The sequence below is a fragment of the Pistacia vera genome, unplaced genomic scaffold, assembly GCF_008641045.1.
Source record: "Pistacia vera cultivar Batoury unplaced genomic scaffold, PisVer_v2 Contig461, whole genome shotgun sequence".
NCBI lineage: Eukaryota > Viridiplantae > Streptophyta > Magnoliopsida > Sapindales > Anacardiaceae > Pistacia > Pistacia vera.
In genome coordinates, this window is record NW_022196292.1 from 1,761,861 (window position 1) to 1,777,900 (window position 16,040).

Consider the following 16,040-nt stretch of genomic DNA (forward strand, 5'->3'; position numbering starts at 1 on the left):
TTGTTGAGTCAGTTCTCAGTTCCTTGAGAAACCTTGATAGCGTCTGCACAAATACCTCATTGTTGTCAGGTTGACTCGAGGAGACTGGAGTGGTTGCATTACTTCTTCCCACAGAACTCTACAAAACCAATAAAGGTATTGCATAAATTGTAGTTTTCAAAAACTAGGCACAAAACAGCAGGTTTCGGCAACTTACAGATGCTACCCTTCTTCTCTTCTGTGGCTTGGTTCTGGCATTCATCATCTCAACCAGTTGATCAAACTGAAACTCCATTCACACCCCAAAATTTTTAAATCAGTTCCTGGTGAATTCAAACCCTTAAATATAATTAAAAGTACATAGAAGCTTCATTCTGGTGAGATACCTGCTTTAACATTTTGGCATACTTCCTAACGCATTGATAGAACCTTCTTTCGTCTTCTTGTTCATTGGTGGACATAATGAAGAAGGAAGAGATTCAGTCTTTGTTAGATTTTGGTTTCGGATAATTATAGTAGTAGTTATGGTGATTAATATATATATAGCTGTTTAAGAGCATGTTATTAACATGAAATGGGGGTTGCTTTGCTTTTACTTAAGATATCTGATAAAAGGCCGTTACTACCGACCTCGACAGTTATTACCGCCAATTTTAGTCTTCTCTTCTCCTATACGCATTGTAAACGAAGTTCTTGTGAATAAAAAACTTGGTCAAAACTTTCACACATATATTTGCTAACTACTTCCATAAACAACTAACTCAGTCAATGACAGTAACAGATTATAAACCACATTCCATAATAAGAGTTTTACACTTTATTAATTAATAAAGTAACTACACGCCACATAAAAACCCCAATTCAACACTTCCCAGATGAAAGAACGATTCATGTGACAACAAAATCAAAGAACGTGTAAATCATGAACTGTGGTCAAGAATTTTATGAAACAAAAGCAGCAGCTTGGAGGTGTGAACGTAAAACGGTAAAAGTAAAACCATTATGTTATGTCATGACCGACGGTTTCGGAACAAATGTAACAAAGACATGACGTTGAAACTAATGAGAATATGAATGAACATTTCACTTCAACGTAAAAAAGTTTTACTTGTGAATATCCAACGTAACTGCATATGAATATGAACATTTCGTGTGTAGCATTCCTCTAAAGCAACAACCGGGTTTGAAAGGCGAAGAAAGTATAATCTCTACAACTAATAACAGGAACAACCAATAATATAACAGCAGAAGATAATGTGGAATGGATAATTAATTAATTATGCCATCTTCACTATGAACATACCATAAACCACAATACCCCAGAAGAAAAGGCGAAAAAATCATTTCAAAGAAGTTGTTCTGGATTCTATGTTTCTTGCATATGAAATACTCTAGCAAAACTTTATCTATTTACACTATAGGAGCAACTAATTGACCTCCATTGTTGGAGTTCCATAGGAAAACTCTGTGCATCAAAGTTAGACTCGTTTGCTGATTATAGATTCCATAAACCCAAATTTACTGGGAAGCCAATGACCAGAAGTTCAAGAGAAAGGACGGTGATATGGCAAACCAGCTGATAAAAGCCATTGCTGTAGCTGTCTCAAACCTTGTGCAGTGGTTCACAGCACATCTATTAAGATCATTGCCGATGAGGACTGTGATGCCTGCCGATGCACAAGCAGCTGCAAATGTAAGAGTGGATGTGATCTGCATCAAGAAAACATCCATTTCTTTAAGCTTGAAGTGAAAGAAAATCTAATTTCAGGTTATGAAGGCAATTGTTAGATATCCCAGTCTTTAAACATCCTAAGGTTTTTAAATCAGAAAAGAAGAAAAAATAAGAATGATGAGTATCATACAAATGGTTACATTACCCAATTAATGTCTAAATTATCTACTATGAGCAAGGTAATACCTTTTATATAGGGTGTAAAGAAGGAATTCCTGTTCAAGCATGGATTAGAACTGAAACACGTTCAAATTAGAAATTCAAAATGGAAAAATATGAGCAACTAGTTTTACCAAGCACCTTTTTTTTTTTTTTTTTTTCCTTAAAAAGTATTGGAATTAATTGGAATCCCTTCTCTTGAAAACTTCATATTAGATTTCATTTTCTCTTTAAAGAGTCATGTCAGTCAAGAAAAGGGTATGCTTTGTCACTGGAAATTGCAACAAGTTTATGTGTATCTATGCTATTTTCAGTATCATTTTTTTAAAAGATTTAAACCTAAAACTCAATATTATCTCCACCAACCGAAATTACACACTACTCCCTCTATTGGCCCCCTTGACCCATCAAATGCTAGAAACTACAAAACTATTATAGAAGGCATAATAAAACTAGTTCAATCCTAAAGACAACGAGAAATAAAACCTTTGAGATTATAATAACAATCCACATGCTTGCATACTCAACTCAGTCAAAGCCAATTGTTGAATAACAAAAACATAATACAAATATTTGCAAGAAATGAAAATATGAATTTATAGCAGATAGATTAACCTTCACAAACAGCAGACACTGACACCAGGCAATAAGTTCTTGTATATAAAACCATAACCCCCGCAGGACATCAATCAATATCAAAGCTCATTATTATTAATTCACGAAATGATAAAATGATACTGAACATACAGGTAGCTATTCCTAGAGTTTTAACTAGCAACCACCTGACACATAACCAACAACAATTCCATAAAATGCATATCTGGAGACTTGCTAGGTTAATAATAGAAGGTTTCTTACCCCATCACCAATGGTAAATAAACGCATAATTATGTTGCTTCGTAAGCTTCGTTTCACCAAGATGGCATATATGTCAAGAACTGCCAGGGACAGACTCCACAAACTTTGGAAGCCAACAGCAAGAACTAAGTAGCTGATGCAGTAAAATGAATAATAAATTTAAATCATTTTCATGTTACCTGTTTCAATATATATACACTTTTCAACTGAAAAGGAAAAAAAAAAAAAAAAAAAAGAGGAAATTAAATGCAAGAAACCATCTTCTCATATTGAAAATAAACAAACATCTCTTCTAATTTACAAACCAAGCATCATACATGCAGGACAGCACAAACTTAAATGAAAATGGATTTCGTCCCGAGTTTACGAATTAATCCGATGCTGAAATAGAATAATGTAAACAAATTAATTCTTGTCAAAAAACAAAATAGCCTACAAGATTTAATCCATAGACATACAATCACAGAATATATACACAATGATTGGAGAGACATATAAAAGAAATTCGCAACACCAAGGTAAGGATGATAAAGCAGGCCATTAAGAAGACACATGATGCTAACCTATTCCTCCTGTTTATCCACATTTGGCCTCTATAGCAATCGGAATCAAATTTCCTATAAACTTCTTAGATTTTCATCATAACATTTTATTAAAGAAAAAAAAATTAACATTGATTAAGCTCAGTTACTGAAGTTACAACTTGGGGCTCATTTCAGAAATGAATCTAACATAAAACAAACAAAAATGGTGCCTTCACTGTCTAAAATCAAAGAAAACCTTATAATAAGCATCTCTAAAACAAAACAGAACCCTGAAATCTAAAGGAACAAATAATTACCAAAACGCGGTAGCTTCATGAAAGTCACTGGTGGAGGCCATGACACACAGAGAGATGAATGAAAAAACAAACTGACAGAGACGAAGAATCAAGCCGCCACGTGTCCCAGGCATGCCTTGGACGTCCTTCATTCTGAGTCTGGGACCATTCTGGATAGCCGCCTCCGTCAAAGGGGGGGCCTCCACTGGGTGCACCGCCGGCCGGCTCAAGTTCATAGCTTTCGATTAAGCCCCGATTAGTCAATCAACCAATCATCAAACCCAACAGCAAATTTTGAAATGGTTGAGGGGAATCAAGTGAAAGAGGAAAGTTGTGTACATTTGCTAATATTATGCCGTACTGAAAGTTGCCTCACTGGGCTACAGCATATGATTCATTCAGCTCCGTTAAATTTGAACCGTTGATACAAGAAAAGGAGTGAAGTGCTCGGTGGGTTCCATAGAATGGACGGTTTGTATTAATGGTTATGATTGCCATTGGTTCTTTTTACTTTTCATTGTAAAAAGTTGGGAATGCAGCTGGCTTAGGTCTGATAAGGTTTTATGGTAAATTGAGTGAAAGATTGGAGTGTTTGTATTAGCTTCTAGGACAATAAACGACGCTGCTATAGTAATTATTTTGTTAAACCACCACTTCAAAACGTGAAGTCATTCGAGTCAAAGTCAGCAAGGATTTATATATATAGCTCTTAGTTTCTCATTTTATATTTAATTTCCTAATTTTAGATTACTACACACGAAACGAAATTATAATACGGTTTTTTTTTATTTAGTAATAGTGGGTTTAACCTTTTTGCCTTTTGGAGTACACCTTTTTTGTGGAGCATCTAGCTTTAGAAAAATTATCCCAACTCTCGCGTGTTTGGTTTGATGGTTTTCTTTTATATTATCTACTAGTTTAGTAAGTGTAACTATAAGTTTCTAACCACCTTTTTTATAGTGAGTATCGGTTGATTTTTGTAACATTATCAATTCAATTTTCAAATTTATCATCAATTTTATCAATTCAATCTCTAAAATATATATATTAATTTCTCAATATTATTGGTAGCTTTTGAATGTTATACTGATTGAATTTGAATTAATAATAAGAATATCATTTTTCTTTAAACTTAAACAAAATAACTGAACGTTACGTGAATATTAGAGGTTATGGTCACATTTTTTAAACTAAAGGGTGTACTCACTATAGAAAAAAACAAATACACTTCTCAAAACCAATGGATACTCAAATAAAAAAAATGCCCAAGACATGAGATATATGTACTCTAAATTATGCATTATAATATTTGTATAATAAGTGTTGCTGGAATTGTTGCAAAATATTGGATTCCCTCTGATTATGTTAAATACAAATTTGGTGCTTTTCAACTAAATGCACGTAATTCCACCTACCAAAACGATTTTTTTAATAAAATTAAAATTGACTTGTTTTCTTTTTTTCATATTTTGCCCTGCTCCTTGGAATAATCTCTTTCACATCAATTCAGATTGATTTTAAATGATTTTTTTTTTTTTTTAATCTAAGATAAAGGGATTGAAATTTATAAACGAAAATAGAGTTTAATATGAAGTAGATTTTTATTTTTCTTTCTTGTAATTTCATTTACGATAAAATTGTAATTACATAATAGGTGGGTTTCAATAGCATCTCTTGAAAAAAAAAAATTATTCTTTATCAAAATTTTCCATATTCATCCTCTCTCTTATATTATATACGGATTCTATGTATTCTATTTATTTAAATGAAAGACTTCATTCTAATCCGATGAGTTGCGCTATTAAATGTACAGATATGTATTGATTTGAATCTGTTAAAAAAATAGTGAATTCCAACGCAAACTCATTTCTTGGCCAAACATGTCTTCAGTTGAGCATAACCCAATGTGATGAGAAAACCATTAAAATGCTGTAAAACCAAACCATGAGTTGCACAAACAATGTGTAAACCCCGATCCTTTCCCTTCCATTCCCAATCCATTTCCCATTTACTAAGTAAACACCATGAATATTGATACTAAAATCTCATAATTATGCAGAGATAAGGAAGCTTGATAATTCAAGTCACTGATATATAACACATTGAAACCCAGAATATATTAAAAACCAGAGAAATTTATTGATAGATTAACTTAAATGTAAAGTTCTAATTGCCATATTAGGCATACTACAATCATATCAGCAATTCAATCACAACAACGACGCACTTGACAGACCACACACAAGACACAAACGACCCAACCAATCCACCATGCTAGACAACGGCCTTAGAAATCACCACCGCGGAGACGGAGCACCAGGTGAAGGGTTGACTCCTTCTGAATGTTGTAATCAGCCAGAGTACGGCCATCCTCCAGCTGCTTTCCAGCGAAGATAAGCCTCTGCTGATCCGGTGGAATCCCCTCCTTGTCCTGAATCTTTGCCTTCACATTATCAATCGTATCGGAGCTCTCCACCTCCAACGTAATAGTCTTTCCGGTCAACGTCTTCACAAATATCTGCATACCTCCCCTCAAACGCAGCACCAAATGAAGTGTTGACTCCTTTTGGATGTTGTAATCCGCCAGGGTCCTCCCATCCTCCAGTTGCTTTCCTGCAAAAATCAGACGCTGCTGGTCTGGTGGGATACCCTCCTTGTCCTGGATCTTTGCCTTAACGTTGTCGATGGTGTCGGAGCTCTCTACCTCAAGAGTAATGGTCTTTCCGGTGAGGGTTTTGACGAAAATCTGCATTCCTCCACGGAGACGGAGGACGAGGTGTAGAGTTGACTCCTTCTGGATGTTGTAATCGGCCAAAGTACGGCCGTCTTCAAGCTGCTTGCCGGCGAAGATCAGTCGCTGCTGGTCCGGTGGGATTCCTTCCTTGTCTTGTATCTTGGCCTTGACGTTGTCGATGGTGTCGGAACTCTCAACCTCGAGAGTGATTGTCTTTCCGGTGAGTGTTTTGACAAAGATTTGCATGCCTCCACGGAGACGGAGGACAAGATGGAGCGTGGACTCCTTCTGGATGTTGTAGTCGGCCAAAGTTCGGCCGTCTTCGAGTTGCTTGCCGGCAAAGATCAGACGCTGCTGGTCTGGTGGTATCCCCTCCTTGTCCTGGATCTTGGCCTTGACGTTGTCGATGGTGTCAGAGCTCTCGACCTCAAGAGTGATGGTCTTTCCGGTGAGTGTTTTGACGAAGATTTGCATCCCTCCACGAAGACGGAGGACAAGATGGAGGGTTGACTCCTTCTGTATGTTGTAATCGGCCAAGGTACGGCCGTCCTCGAGTTGCTTTCCGGCGAAGATCAGACGTTGCTGGTCCGGTGGGATCCCTTCCTTATCCTGAATCTTTGCCTTGACGTTGTCGATGGTGTCGGAACTCTCGACCTCGAGAGTAATGGTCTTGCCGGTCAAAGTTTTCACAAAGATCTGCATCTGAAACCATAAAAAATAGCACAAGCAAACAAATCAGAAACAAAGACAGAAAATAAAATAAAAAGATAAATTTAAAAGAAAATAAAGATAAATTACGTTGAGAGGATTTGGAGCTAGCTTTTGAAAAACGAGAAAGGGGGATGAAGAAGAATGAACGAAGAAACAAAGAAGAGGGAGACGATATATATAGGAGAAAATGGCGAATGAGGCGGCGAAATATCGTCACCTAACCCAAGAAGATAATGCAAATGGTATACGTAAGAGAAGGATCACCGTTCATTTACCTGACCCTTACGCTAAAATTAGGTTACAAAAGACAGAAGAAGGGCCCACGCGCTCCTCTCCAGAGTCTCCACCACCGCCACATTATTATCCACCAATAATACAACTAATTTTTTAATACCTAGTTGTCCTACCAACTCAAACGGCTATTTTTCTTGTGAACTTATAAATAATTAATGCCGTAACTTGTACGCAATCGTATGTCAAAAGTTTATTAAAATAAATAAACAAATATAAAATTGGATTAGCAGTAGCATTCCTTAAAATTTCACTGATTTTCAATTTAGAAATTAATAAATACTAGACATGGGCCGAGCGTTTTGCGAGTATACTTATTCAACTAGTTTAAGCCTTGGGCGTTGTGTGGGCTGTTTTTGATAAATTTTTTTGGACATATTATTTATCTTTTGGATTATTTATTTATTTATAAATTTTATGTGAAAAAATAATATTTTATTTTTTTATACACTAGATAAAAGATTTTTATATTGTATTAATGAATAATATTTTATTTTAATTACATATTACTTTTTGTGAAAAAACAATATTTTATTGTATTTATTTTATGGTATATTGGACAATAGAATTAACAATAGTAATTTTTTTCATTATTACACATTTATATATATTTATTATTTAATCCAATTTGCTAAAATTAATTATAGTGGATATATATTGTCAAATATATTTAATTCAAAATGTTATTATTAATTATAGTCTTTTTTTTAATTGGACATTTTTGGATTAACTTTAACTTGTTATTTTTTTGGATCGGATAGTTAATGCTCTTTCAATTGTTGGACCGAGTTTTATTTCAACCTTTTTATTGTTGTATGAATTGTTTGACCGGGTTTTATTTTAAATTTGTTTACTATTTACTTAGGGTATTGTTCACCTTGCCGTCTCATATCTGTTTTTGTTTTTTTTTTTCTGGTTTCTTCCACTACTGTTTTTTATTTGTTTAAAGTTTCGGCAGCATCTAAACAATATTTTGTAAGAACGTAAGTAATATTTATTTCGTCCCTTTTTCTTTTTTTGTTTGTAACTCTTTGTTTTCGTTCTTTTTTTGTTTTTTGATTTGTTTATCTGTGGTTTATATTATATTGTGTAGTTTTGTCTGATATACATTGGATAATGACAATGAGGATTAATTATTTGTTTGGGCTTTTATAGTTTTGCAAGATTGTTTTTTGAAATTTGATTGTCGCATGGAGATCTGAAATAAAGAGTTGAAGAAGGTGAAGCTTTATTTGGTTTTTTTTATTGTTTGAGTTATTGTATTGCTGTTCATATTATATTGTAAAGCTGTGTTTGATATACAACGGATAATGAGAGTAATGATTAAGTATATGTTTGGGCTTTTATAATTTTGTAAGATTGATTTTATATTTGGCTTTTGTTTTTGTTTTGGTATTGTTGACAGCATGTCAACCTCAAATCAAGCATCAAAGAAAGGAAAGTGCCCTATTAATGTTTATCCTAGACACTCTATTCATTTTCAAGAGACAGATCTTGAAAAACGAAAGGATGATATTTAGCGTCTTATTGATTCTGTTGTTTATAGTGAAAGTGAAGAAGAAGATCAATGACCAAGATATGTGATTACGAAGAGTTCTCAGTCCAATAGGAAAAACAAAACTCTGGAATAGAAAATTGATTACTTGATTGAACTGATAGAAAGTAAAAAAAGCAAGCTTACTTCTCTTGATAATTCTTGTACCCGTCAATTCAAATACCGAAATTTATATTTTAGTTCGCAGAAAGATATATTATCAGTATAGTTGTAAAAGTATTGTTTTCTATATGGATTTTCATTATTATATTGATTTAATTGCTTTATTTATTTATTTTTTGATGTTGTTTTGTTAAACATATTGAAATTTTAACTCAAAGAATCATAAACTTGCTTTAAAGTTGGAAAACTTGCTTGGTAAACTTGAAGTGGTATGTTTGTTATGGCTTTTATATTTGTCTGATTTATTGAATTGTTTTTATTCGGGATTCATGTTTTTTAATTAGTGTTGTTTGGAAGGTGTTTTGAATATATGTTCTTTTGCATAACATGTATGTGTTTTTTTTTATATTATAGAACAATTTTATTCTAATAAATTTTTTTATATTTTTGGATAAATAACTTACAAATATTTAATTTTATTATAGCATGAGAAACATGTTGAATCATATTCTGGATCTGTGAAGAAATGGAAAGATATGTTTTTGAGTTCAAATGTTTCAAAATCTGCTAAAAAGGCAATGGATATACCTTGTCAATCAAAACCAAGGAAAAAGCGTGGTTGCAAACCCAAAAATTCAACTATCTGGCAAAAGGAATTGGATATATAAGTTATGTGTAATTAGTTTTTGTGAAACTTTGTTGTTTTTTTTATAAATTTTAGTGTTGAATATGATATTTACATTTGTATAATTATGAATTTCTCTTATTTATTGTCTAATTATAATTTATCATGCTTAAAATTAATTAATAGTTGGGTTACTTGTTATTGTAATTTATTTTAGATTATAAAAATGATTTTAAGATTAAGCAAGTATATATTTTTATTTTTTACATTAATATTATGTATATGTCATTTATTATTGTTCGGAATATGGGTTGTTAAAAAAAAAGAATAAAAAACGTAAGATGATATTGGAAAATGTGAATATTGTAAGTTAAAAAGAAACATAAACTATTGCTATTGTACTTTGGAATTCAATATATTGTTATTTTATTTATTATATATTAATTATTAAAAAATGTGTATATTCACATTCTTCATTTCTTATCGTGATGATTTGTCAGTTCCATTTCGTTTGCAGTAATCAGTAACTCAAATATTATCATATTAGAAATAATAATGATTGTTGAATGCATGACATCCACCAACCTGTCAATGAGATGTTTCGCTTTTTGTCTTTTAGTATTTATATTCTCTACGTTGCTTTCAACATTTTCTATAATCTGACTCAATTCATACTGTCTGTTAAGTATTGCTGATTCAACTATTGAAAAAAAAAAAAAAATTGTTAGTTTATGAAAACTAAACAATTATAGAGTTTATGTATATAAAAAAAAATATAACCAAATGAGTAACATGTCTACTAACGCTCTCAAAGTTCTTTAGATTTGATGTTTTTTCTGGCATTGCAAAATAGACAAAAAAAGTAGAAAGCATCAATAAAAATTCAATATTTTGTGAATGCATTATGAATACAAATTTGCTTAACCTTCAAAATAGATATATATCAAGAGTCGATTTTAATAGCAATTGAATGAATAGAAAACGAAAAGACATATGTTAAAAAATAATCACAGGGATTGAAGAAGATAAAAAAAACTGTTGGATAGTGTGCTATGAAGCAATAATAAGTATTTATTTGGTAGTTTAATTATTATTATTATTATTAAAAGGATTGGTAAAAATATATGGCAATAGATCAAAACAATTGTTCGAACACTGTGCAAGGAAATAGATTCAATGGTTCGTACTTCGTAATGCATAGTTATCAAGTCAGATTAATAAATTGCTCGTAACTCTTCACATTCTCATAAATATTTGTAACCGTTTATATTAAAGAGCAACACATAACACATACAATATAACAAAATAAAAACTTATCAAATCATTCATATTCATAAACCCCTTAAATGCACATAAATGCATTTTGAATAGCATACAATGTATAAGATCCTTTACATTCACAAATTTTTTTTTATCATGAACATTGAATATTAATAGATTAATATTTATTGTCAATATGAAACAAACAACAATCAATGAGAATGAAGTTTACCACAATGAAAAGTTGACAATTGGATTCGAACAATCAAGTTTAATAAATAAATAAATTTGTTTGTGAATTGTTAGTTTTTTTCAAATTGTTCATATTTACATTAATATTTGTAATTCTTCAAATTATTATCAAATGAATTTTAGGTATAAAACATTTTAGGTTTATGTAAATTTTAGTTTATCTAAATGAAAATATTTAATGTCAATGTGAAGTTTGCCTTTTAAATTAATAGTGACGTATATTATTGAGCAGGCTTCAATGATTAAGGTTGTTAATATATGTTATTCATGCAAAAAAATTATGAAACACAAATTATATTAAGCTATATGTCATAGCAAATTGTTTTTATGTATATATTAGAAATCATTATCAATGACATGCAGTAAAATCTAAAACTCAAAAATCATGGCTTACAACATGGTATCATGTGTTGGAAAATCGTTTACATGTTATGTTAATAACGTACTTTGTTATTATGGTTAGGAAATAGGATTATGCAATTTGAGATTTTTGGTTCAACAATATAATTTAGAATGCACGTATCGTCAATAGGATTAATTATGAATAATCACCGATATATTAAAATTCAGTAAAATATTATGAAATCCTAATTTGAAGATTCTATTACAAATTGTATTTTACACATATTATTTGGTAATCTACACAACAATTTTGGTAGGTGATATTTTTTGGTGTTGTTATTCGGTCCCAGTGCACAACACTTTCATCTTGTTTGTCACAAATCCCAAATATCATTCTTTTGATAAGAATTTTTGCTGTTGGAGTCAGAGATTTGAAGGTTTCTCTACAATTTCTCATCCTGACAAAATAGTTTGGTTGTTTGACCAACTTCAGTAGAATTCGTATACCTTTCCGTTCATATATGGTTAGCAGAGCAATTGCGAAGTGATATAGTGCTTGCATTGTATTTGTTTTGCAAGCTGCATTCAGCATCAGTAAACCTGTGTGTACATCATGTTTGATGAAGACTAAGTGTGTTCCAAGCAGTAATAAAGCATGTATATTTTCTGCGTTTGCAAACTTTTTTAGATTTAAAAGTCCTTGTGGCGTGATTGCTGGTAGCTTTGATCTTTGCTTGTAGATATTTCTTTTACACACTACTTTTTTTGTATTTGATTGTTTGTTAAGATATTTGCATCTGCAAAATGTTAGATAAATAAAGTGTAATTAATTTATATCTTGTGATAGTATTTTGATATAGTAATCAATACCACTGGTGTTAGTAGTACTTACGTCAACCGAATTGCGCATAGAGTCTGGATGATTCTTCGAGTTGCTTTGAAAATGATTTGTTGTAGTATATCTGCCAGTAGTTGTAAAATATTACTGATTTGTGTTGTTGAATCTTCGTCAGCCATTGTAAGATTTTTAAGTGTATGAAAACTTTACATTTTGGATATTTGCGTCGTAGTTTATATAATTTTTTGGTTGATAGTGAATAGTCATTACACGTTATTGTTTTTAATAAAATTGTTAATTGCATCTAGCTTTTAGTATTTCTTAACGTTGATTTTGTTATTGAGCATTGAATTGTATTTGGGTAATTGTACATCATATGCCAAACGATTTATCATGTGAAAATGGTTTGCCAAAGTCAATCTTTCTGTGTGTCAACATAAACGTATCCTGGAAACATTATAATCAGTATTAACTGATTATTAATGTTTATTAATTATTGTTCGGCTAACGGTTTTGTAATAATTACTTGTTATGGTTGGCAAAGGAAAATTCTTCATTAGCAACATATCTTGATATAGGTATGTTGCCAAAACAGTATGTAATAAGTATTTGTCATTGGAAGATTCGTTGTAAATATTCAAAATGCATGATACAATTGTTCGGCAAAACGTTGGTATATGTTGTTCTGTAATTGAAATGGCAAGAGTATTGTTTATTAAAATTGTTTGACATATACCATTGATAATGGCAAGTTTTAATTTTATTTAATAAATTGTTCAGTTTGTTTGACTTGTTTGTTGAATACATAATTGTAATGTCGATGTATAATATTTCATTAGAATTGTTTGATTATTTTGTAATTTTATAATCTGCATAATAAAATAATGTTTATCATATAAGAGGTGTAATTATTCAAAGTTGAAGATTTTTTTTAGTATAAACGCTGTTGTTAAATTATTGTTCAGCGTGTAGGTTATTATACACTAAAATTGTTAAACTTATAATATTTACAAAAAATGAGTTATTTTTGTTAGTTTGTTGTTTTAAGTATTTTTGCAAATTTGGAATGTTGCTATTGTATTTTTTAATGGAATATATTTATATTTTTATTAATTGTATTGTAAACATCAAAAGATTCTCTTTCCTTTGCAACAATCCTAAACTCCCTCTTGGTTAGATCAGAAATAACACTGATGCTTGACTGCATGATTGCAGCATTTAGTTTCTCCATGTTGGTTTCGATATTGTGAAGAATATCTTTCAAGTCTACCCGTTTGTCGATTGAAGCTGGTTCATCTATTAAGTATAACAATCAAATATTGTTAATTTGAAAAATATATATATAGAGATCCAGAGTTTCTGCATAGAAATGAAAATATTAGAATGGTTTAGATGTTTGTTATCGTCTGCAAAGTTCTTTGGATTTGATGATCTGTCAGCCATGTTGAGAGAAGCATAGAAAATCAATCAAGTATTTTGTAAAGGGAAAACAAATACAAATTTACTTATCCTTATATAGATATTAACATGAGAAGACGTTTTTGTTAAGAATCAATCAAACTCAACCTAACCTGTTCCTCTAACAAACACAACCAGCAAACACTCAAGAAATAACACAAACAATAAAGAATCAAGAAACAAGAACACAGCCAATTTTTACCGTGGTTCGTTTATTCCAATGGAATAAACTACATCCACGTTGAGCTCAAAGTAATTTGAGACTCTCTGAACTATAAGGATTGAATTTGTTACATATTACAACAAGAAATCTCAATAACCCCCAAATCTCTCCTCTCACACAACCCCTCAATCTACCCGTAATCAACACAACCAAGACAACTTAAACAAGCGTCTAAACCAGAAGAATATACAGCTTCTTCTACCCACAATTCTAAGAAAAGCTGTGACCTGATTACTACTTGAAGGAAACAAACTAAGCACCCAGCACTTGACGACAACGCGAGAGAGAGAGTGAGTTTTCAATCTAATTTTCAATCTGATTTCTGCAATGAATTTCAGCTTTAAATATGTTGACCATCTGGGATAATTTCCACCGTTAGATTAGGCTAAGATTAATGGCTGAGATCTGCCACTTAACACATTCTTTAAAACGTCAGCGTATTAAAGCTTCACTTAACAAACTCCACCTTGAAGCTTCAACACATTACCTGATCAAATACCTTATCAGTGCAATTCATCCACAAATTACTCATCATAGCTCTATTGCTGCAGCTTACTCAACGTGCAGCAGGTTCAAGCAGTGCTTGAACTTGGTTGGAGACACCATTTTTGTTCCCATATCTAAAGGGTTATCCTCGGTTGGCACTTTTTTCAGAACGACCACTCCTTTATCCACCAAGTCCCTTACAAAATGGTATTTGACATCAACATGTTTGGTTCTCTCGTGATACACGGGGTTTTTGCTCAGGTGTATGGCACTTTGGTTGTCTGAATAGACAGTGATAGCACCCTCAAGCAGATTAACCTCTGACACTAACCCTTGGAGCCATAAAGCTTCTTTGAAAACATCCGTTACAACCACATACTCTGCCTTAGTTGTGGATAGGGCAACAATTGGCTGGAGTTGGGACTTCCAGCTCACACATTTTCCTCCCAAGGTGAATATGTATGCAGTGGTTGATTTCCTTGAATCCTTATCACCTGCAAAGTCAGAATCTACAAATCCTACCAGATCAAGTGAGTCATATCTTTTTCCATATTTCAAGCCAACATGCATAGAACTATTAATGTATCTAAGAAGCCATTTAAAAGCAAGCCAATGTTCAAAACCAGGGTTTGACATAAATCTGCTTAAGAGGGAAATTGCAAAGGAAAGGTCTAATCTGGTACTAATCATGGCATACATTACTGACCCAACTACGTTTGCATAAGGGATATTTTCCATTTTTATTACATCTGCATCAGATTTGGGGCATTGTGATCTATTCAACATAAAGTGACCAGCTAGGGGTACATTCACAGTTTGAGAACCTGCCATGCCAAATCTAGACACTAATTTTTCCAGGTAAGCCTTCTGATGGACTTTTAATTCATAGTCCTTTCTGTTTCTATCTATTACCATGCCTAGAATCCATTTAGCACTTCCTAAATCCTTCATATCAAATTCAGAGTTCAATTTTTTCTTTAACTCTTCTATCCTAGGCTTAGACTTGCAAATTAAAAGCATGTCATCAACATACAGCAGTAAATATAAAGGCATGTCATCATATAAAGCATAATAGAAACAACTGTCATATTTGCTTTTATTGAAGCTAATGCTAAGAATAAAAGCATCAAAACGTTTATACCACTGCCTAGGGGACTGTTTCAGTCCATATAAGGATTTGTGAAGTAAGCATACATGGTTGGGCAGGTTTCTATCTACAAAACCTATGGGCTATCTCATGTAAATCCTTTCTTCTAAGTTTCCATGCAAAAAAGCGGTCTTAACGTCCAGTTGTTCTAATTCCAAGTCCTTATGAGCAACTATGGCTAGTATAATCCTAATGGTCTTATATTTAACAACGAGGGAGAATATCTCATTAAAGTCTATTCCCTCCCGCTGTGTGTAGCCTTTGGCTACCAACCTAGCCTTATACCTAGGAGGGTCAAAAGGGTTTATACCTTCTTTAAGCTTGAACAACCACCTACATTCAATCAGTTTCTGGTCTTTTGGATTTGGAACCAAAGACCAGGTTGCATTTACCTTTAGGGACAGCATCTCTTCCTCCATTGCAGCTTGCCATTTTGCTTTGTCTTGGATTTGATTGCTTCTTCATAGC

The 16,040-nt window shown here is 32.4% G+C and overlaps 2 protein-coding genes across 3 annotated transcripts; both read right to left on the reverse strand.

The window, feature by feature from the left end:
- Positions 1-1,066: 1,066 nt before the first annotated feature.
- LOC116145358 (CASP-like protein 5A2) lies at positions 1,067-4,075 on the reverse strand. Of its 2 annotated transcripts, XM_031430812.1 has the most exons (4): positions 3,570-4,075; positions 2,729-2,861; positions 1,898-1,926; positions 1,592-1,689 (listed from the first exon to the last, which is right to left on the reverse strand). In XM_031430812.1, the coding sequence occupies exons 1-4, from the start codon at positions 3,782-3,784 to the stop codon at positions 1,602-1,604; spliced, it is 465 nt and encodes a 154-aa protein (XP_031286672.1). In that variant the 5' UTR covers positions 3,785-4,075; the 3' UTR covers positions 1,592-1,601. The 2 variants fall into 2 exon arrangements, with proteins under 2 accessions (XP_031286671.1, XP_031286672.1); XM_031430811.1 differs by lacking the exon at positions 1,898-1,926 and having other exon boundaries at positions 1,067-1,689; positions 3,570-4,063.
- Positions 4,076-5,641: 1,566 nt separating this feature from the next.
- Positions 5,642-7,239, reverse strand: LOC116145339 (polyubiquitin 4). The gene is made up of 2 exons (XM_031430791.1): positions 7,081-7,239; positions 5,642-6,984 (listed from the first exon to the last, which is right to left on the reverse strand). The coding sequence occupies exon 2, from the start codon at positions 6,982-6,984 to the stop codon at positions 5,836-5,838; it is 1,149 nt and encodes a 382-aa protein (XP_031286651.1). The 5' UTR covers positions 7,081-7,239; the 3' UTR covers positions 5,642-5,835.
- Between the last annotated feature and the right edge of the window lie 8,801 nt (positions 7,240-16,040).

Bases quoted from the DNA above. Each gene is read 5' to 3' on its own strand.
- LOC116145358 (XM_031430811.1), bottom strand. From the start codon at position 3,784: ATGAACTTGAGCCGGCCGGCGGTGCACCCAGTGGAGGCCCCCCCTTTG. The intron at 2,862-3,569 runs GTAATTATTTGT...TTACTGCATCAG, and splicing joins CATGAAGCTACCGCGTTTTG to CTACTTAGTTCTTGCTGTTG. The intron at 1,690-2,728 runs GTAAGAAACCTT...TTCTTGATGCAG, and splicing joins TATTTACCATTGGTGATGGG to ATCACATCCACTCTTACATT.
- LOC116145339 (XM_031430791.1), bottom strand. From the start codon at position 6,984: ATGCAGATCTTTGTGAAAACTTTGACCGGCAAGACCATTACTCTCGAG.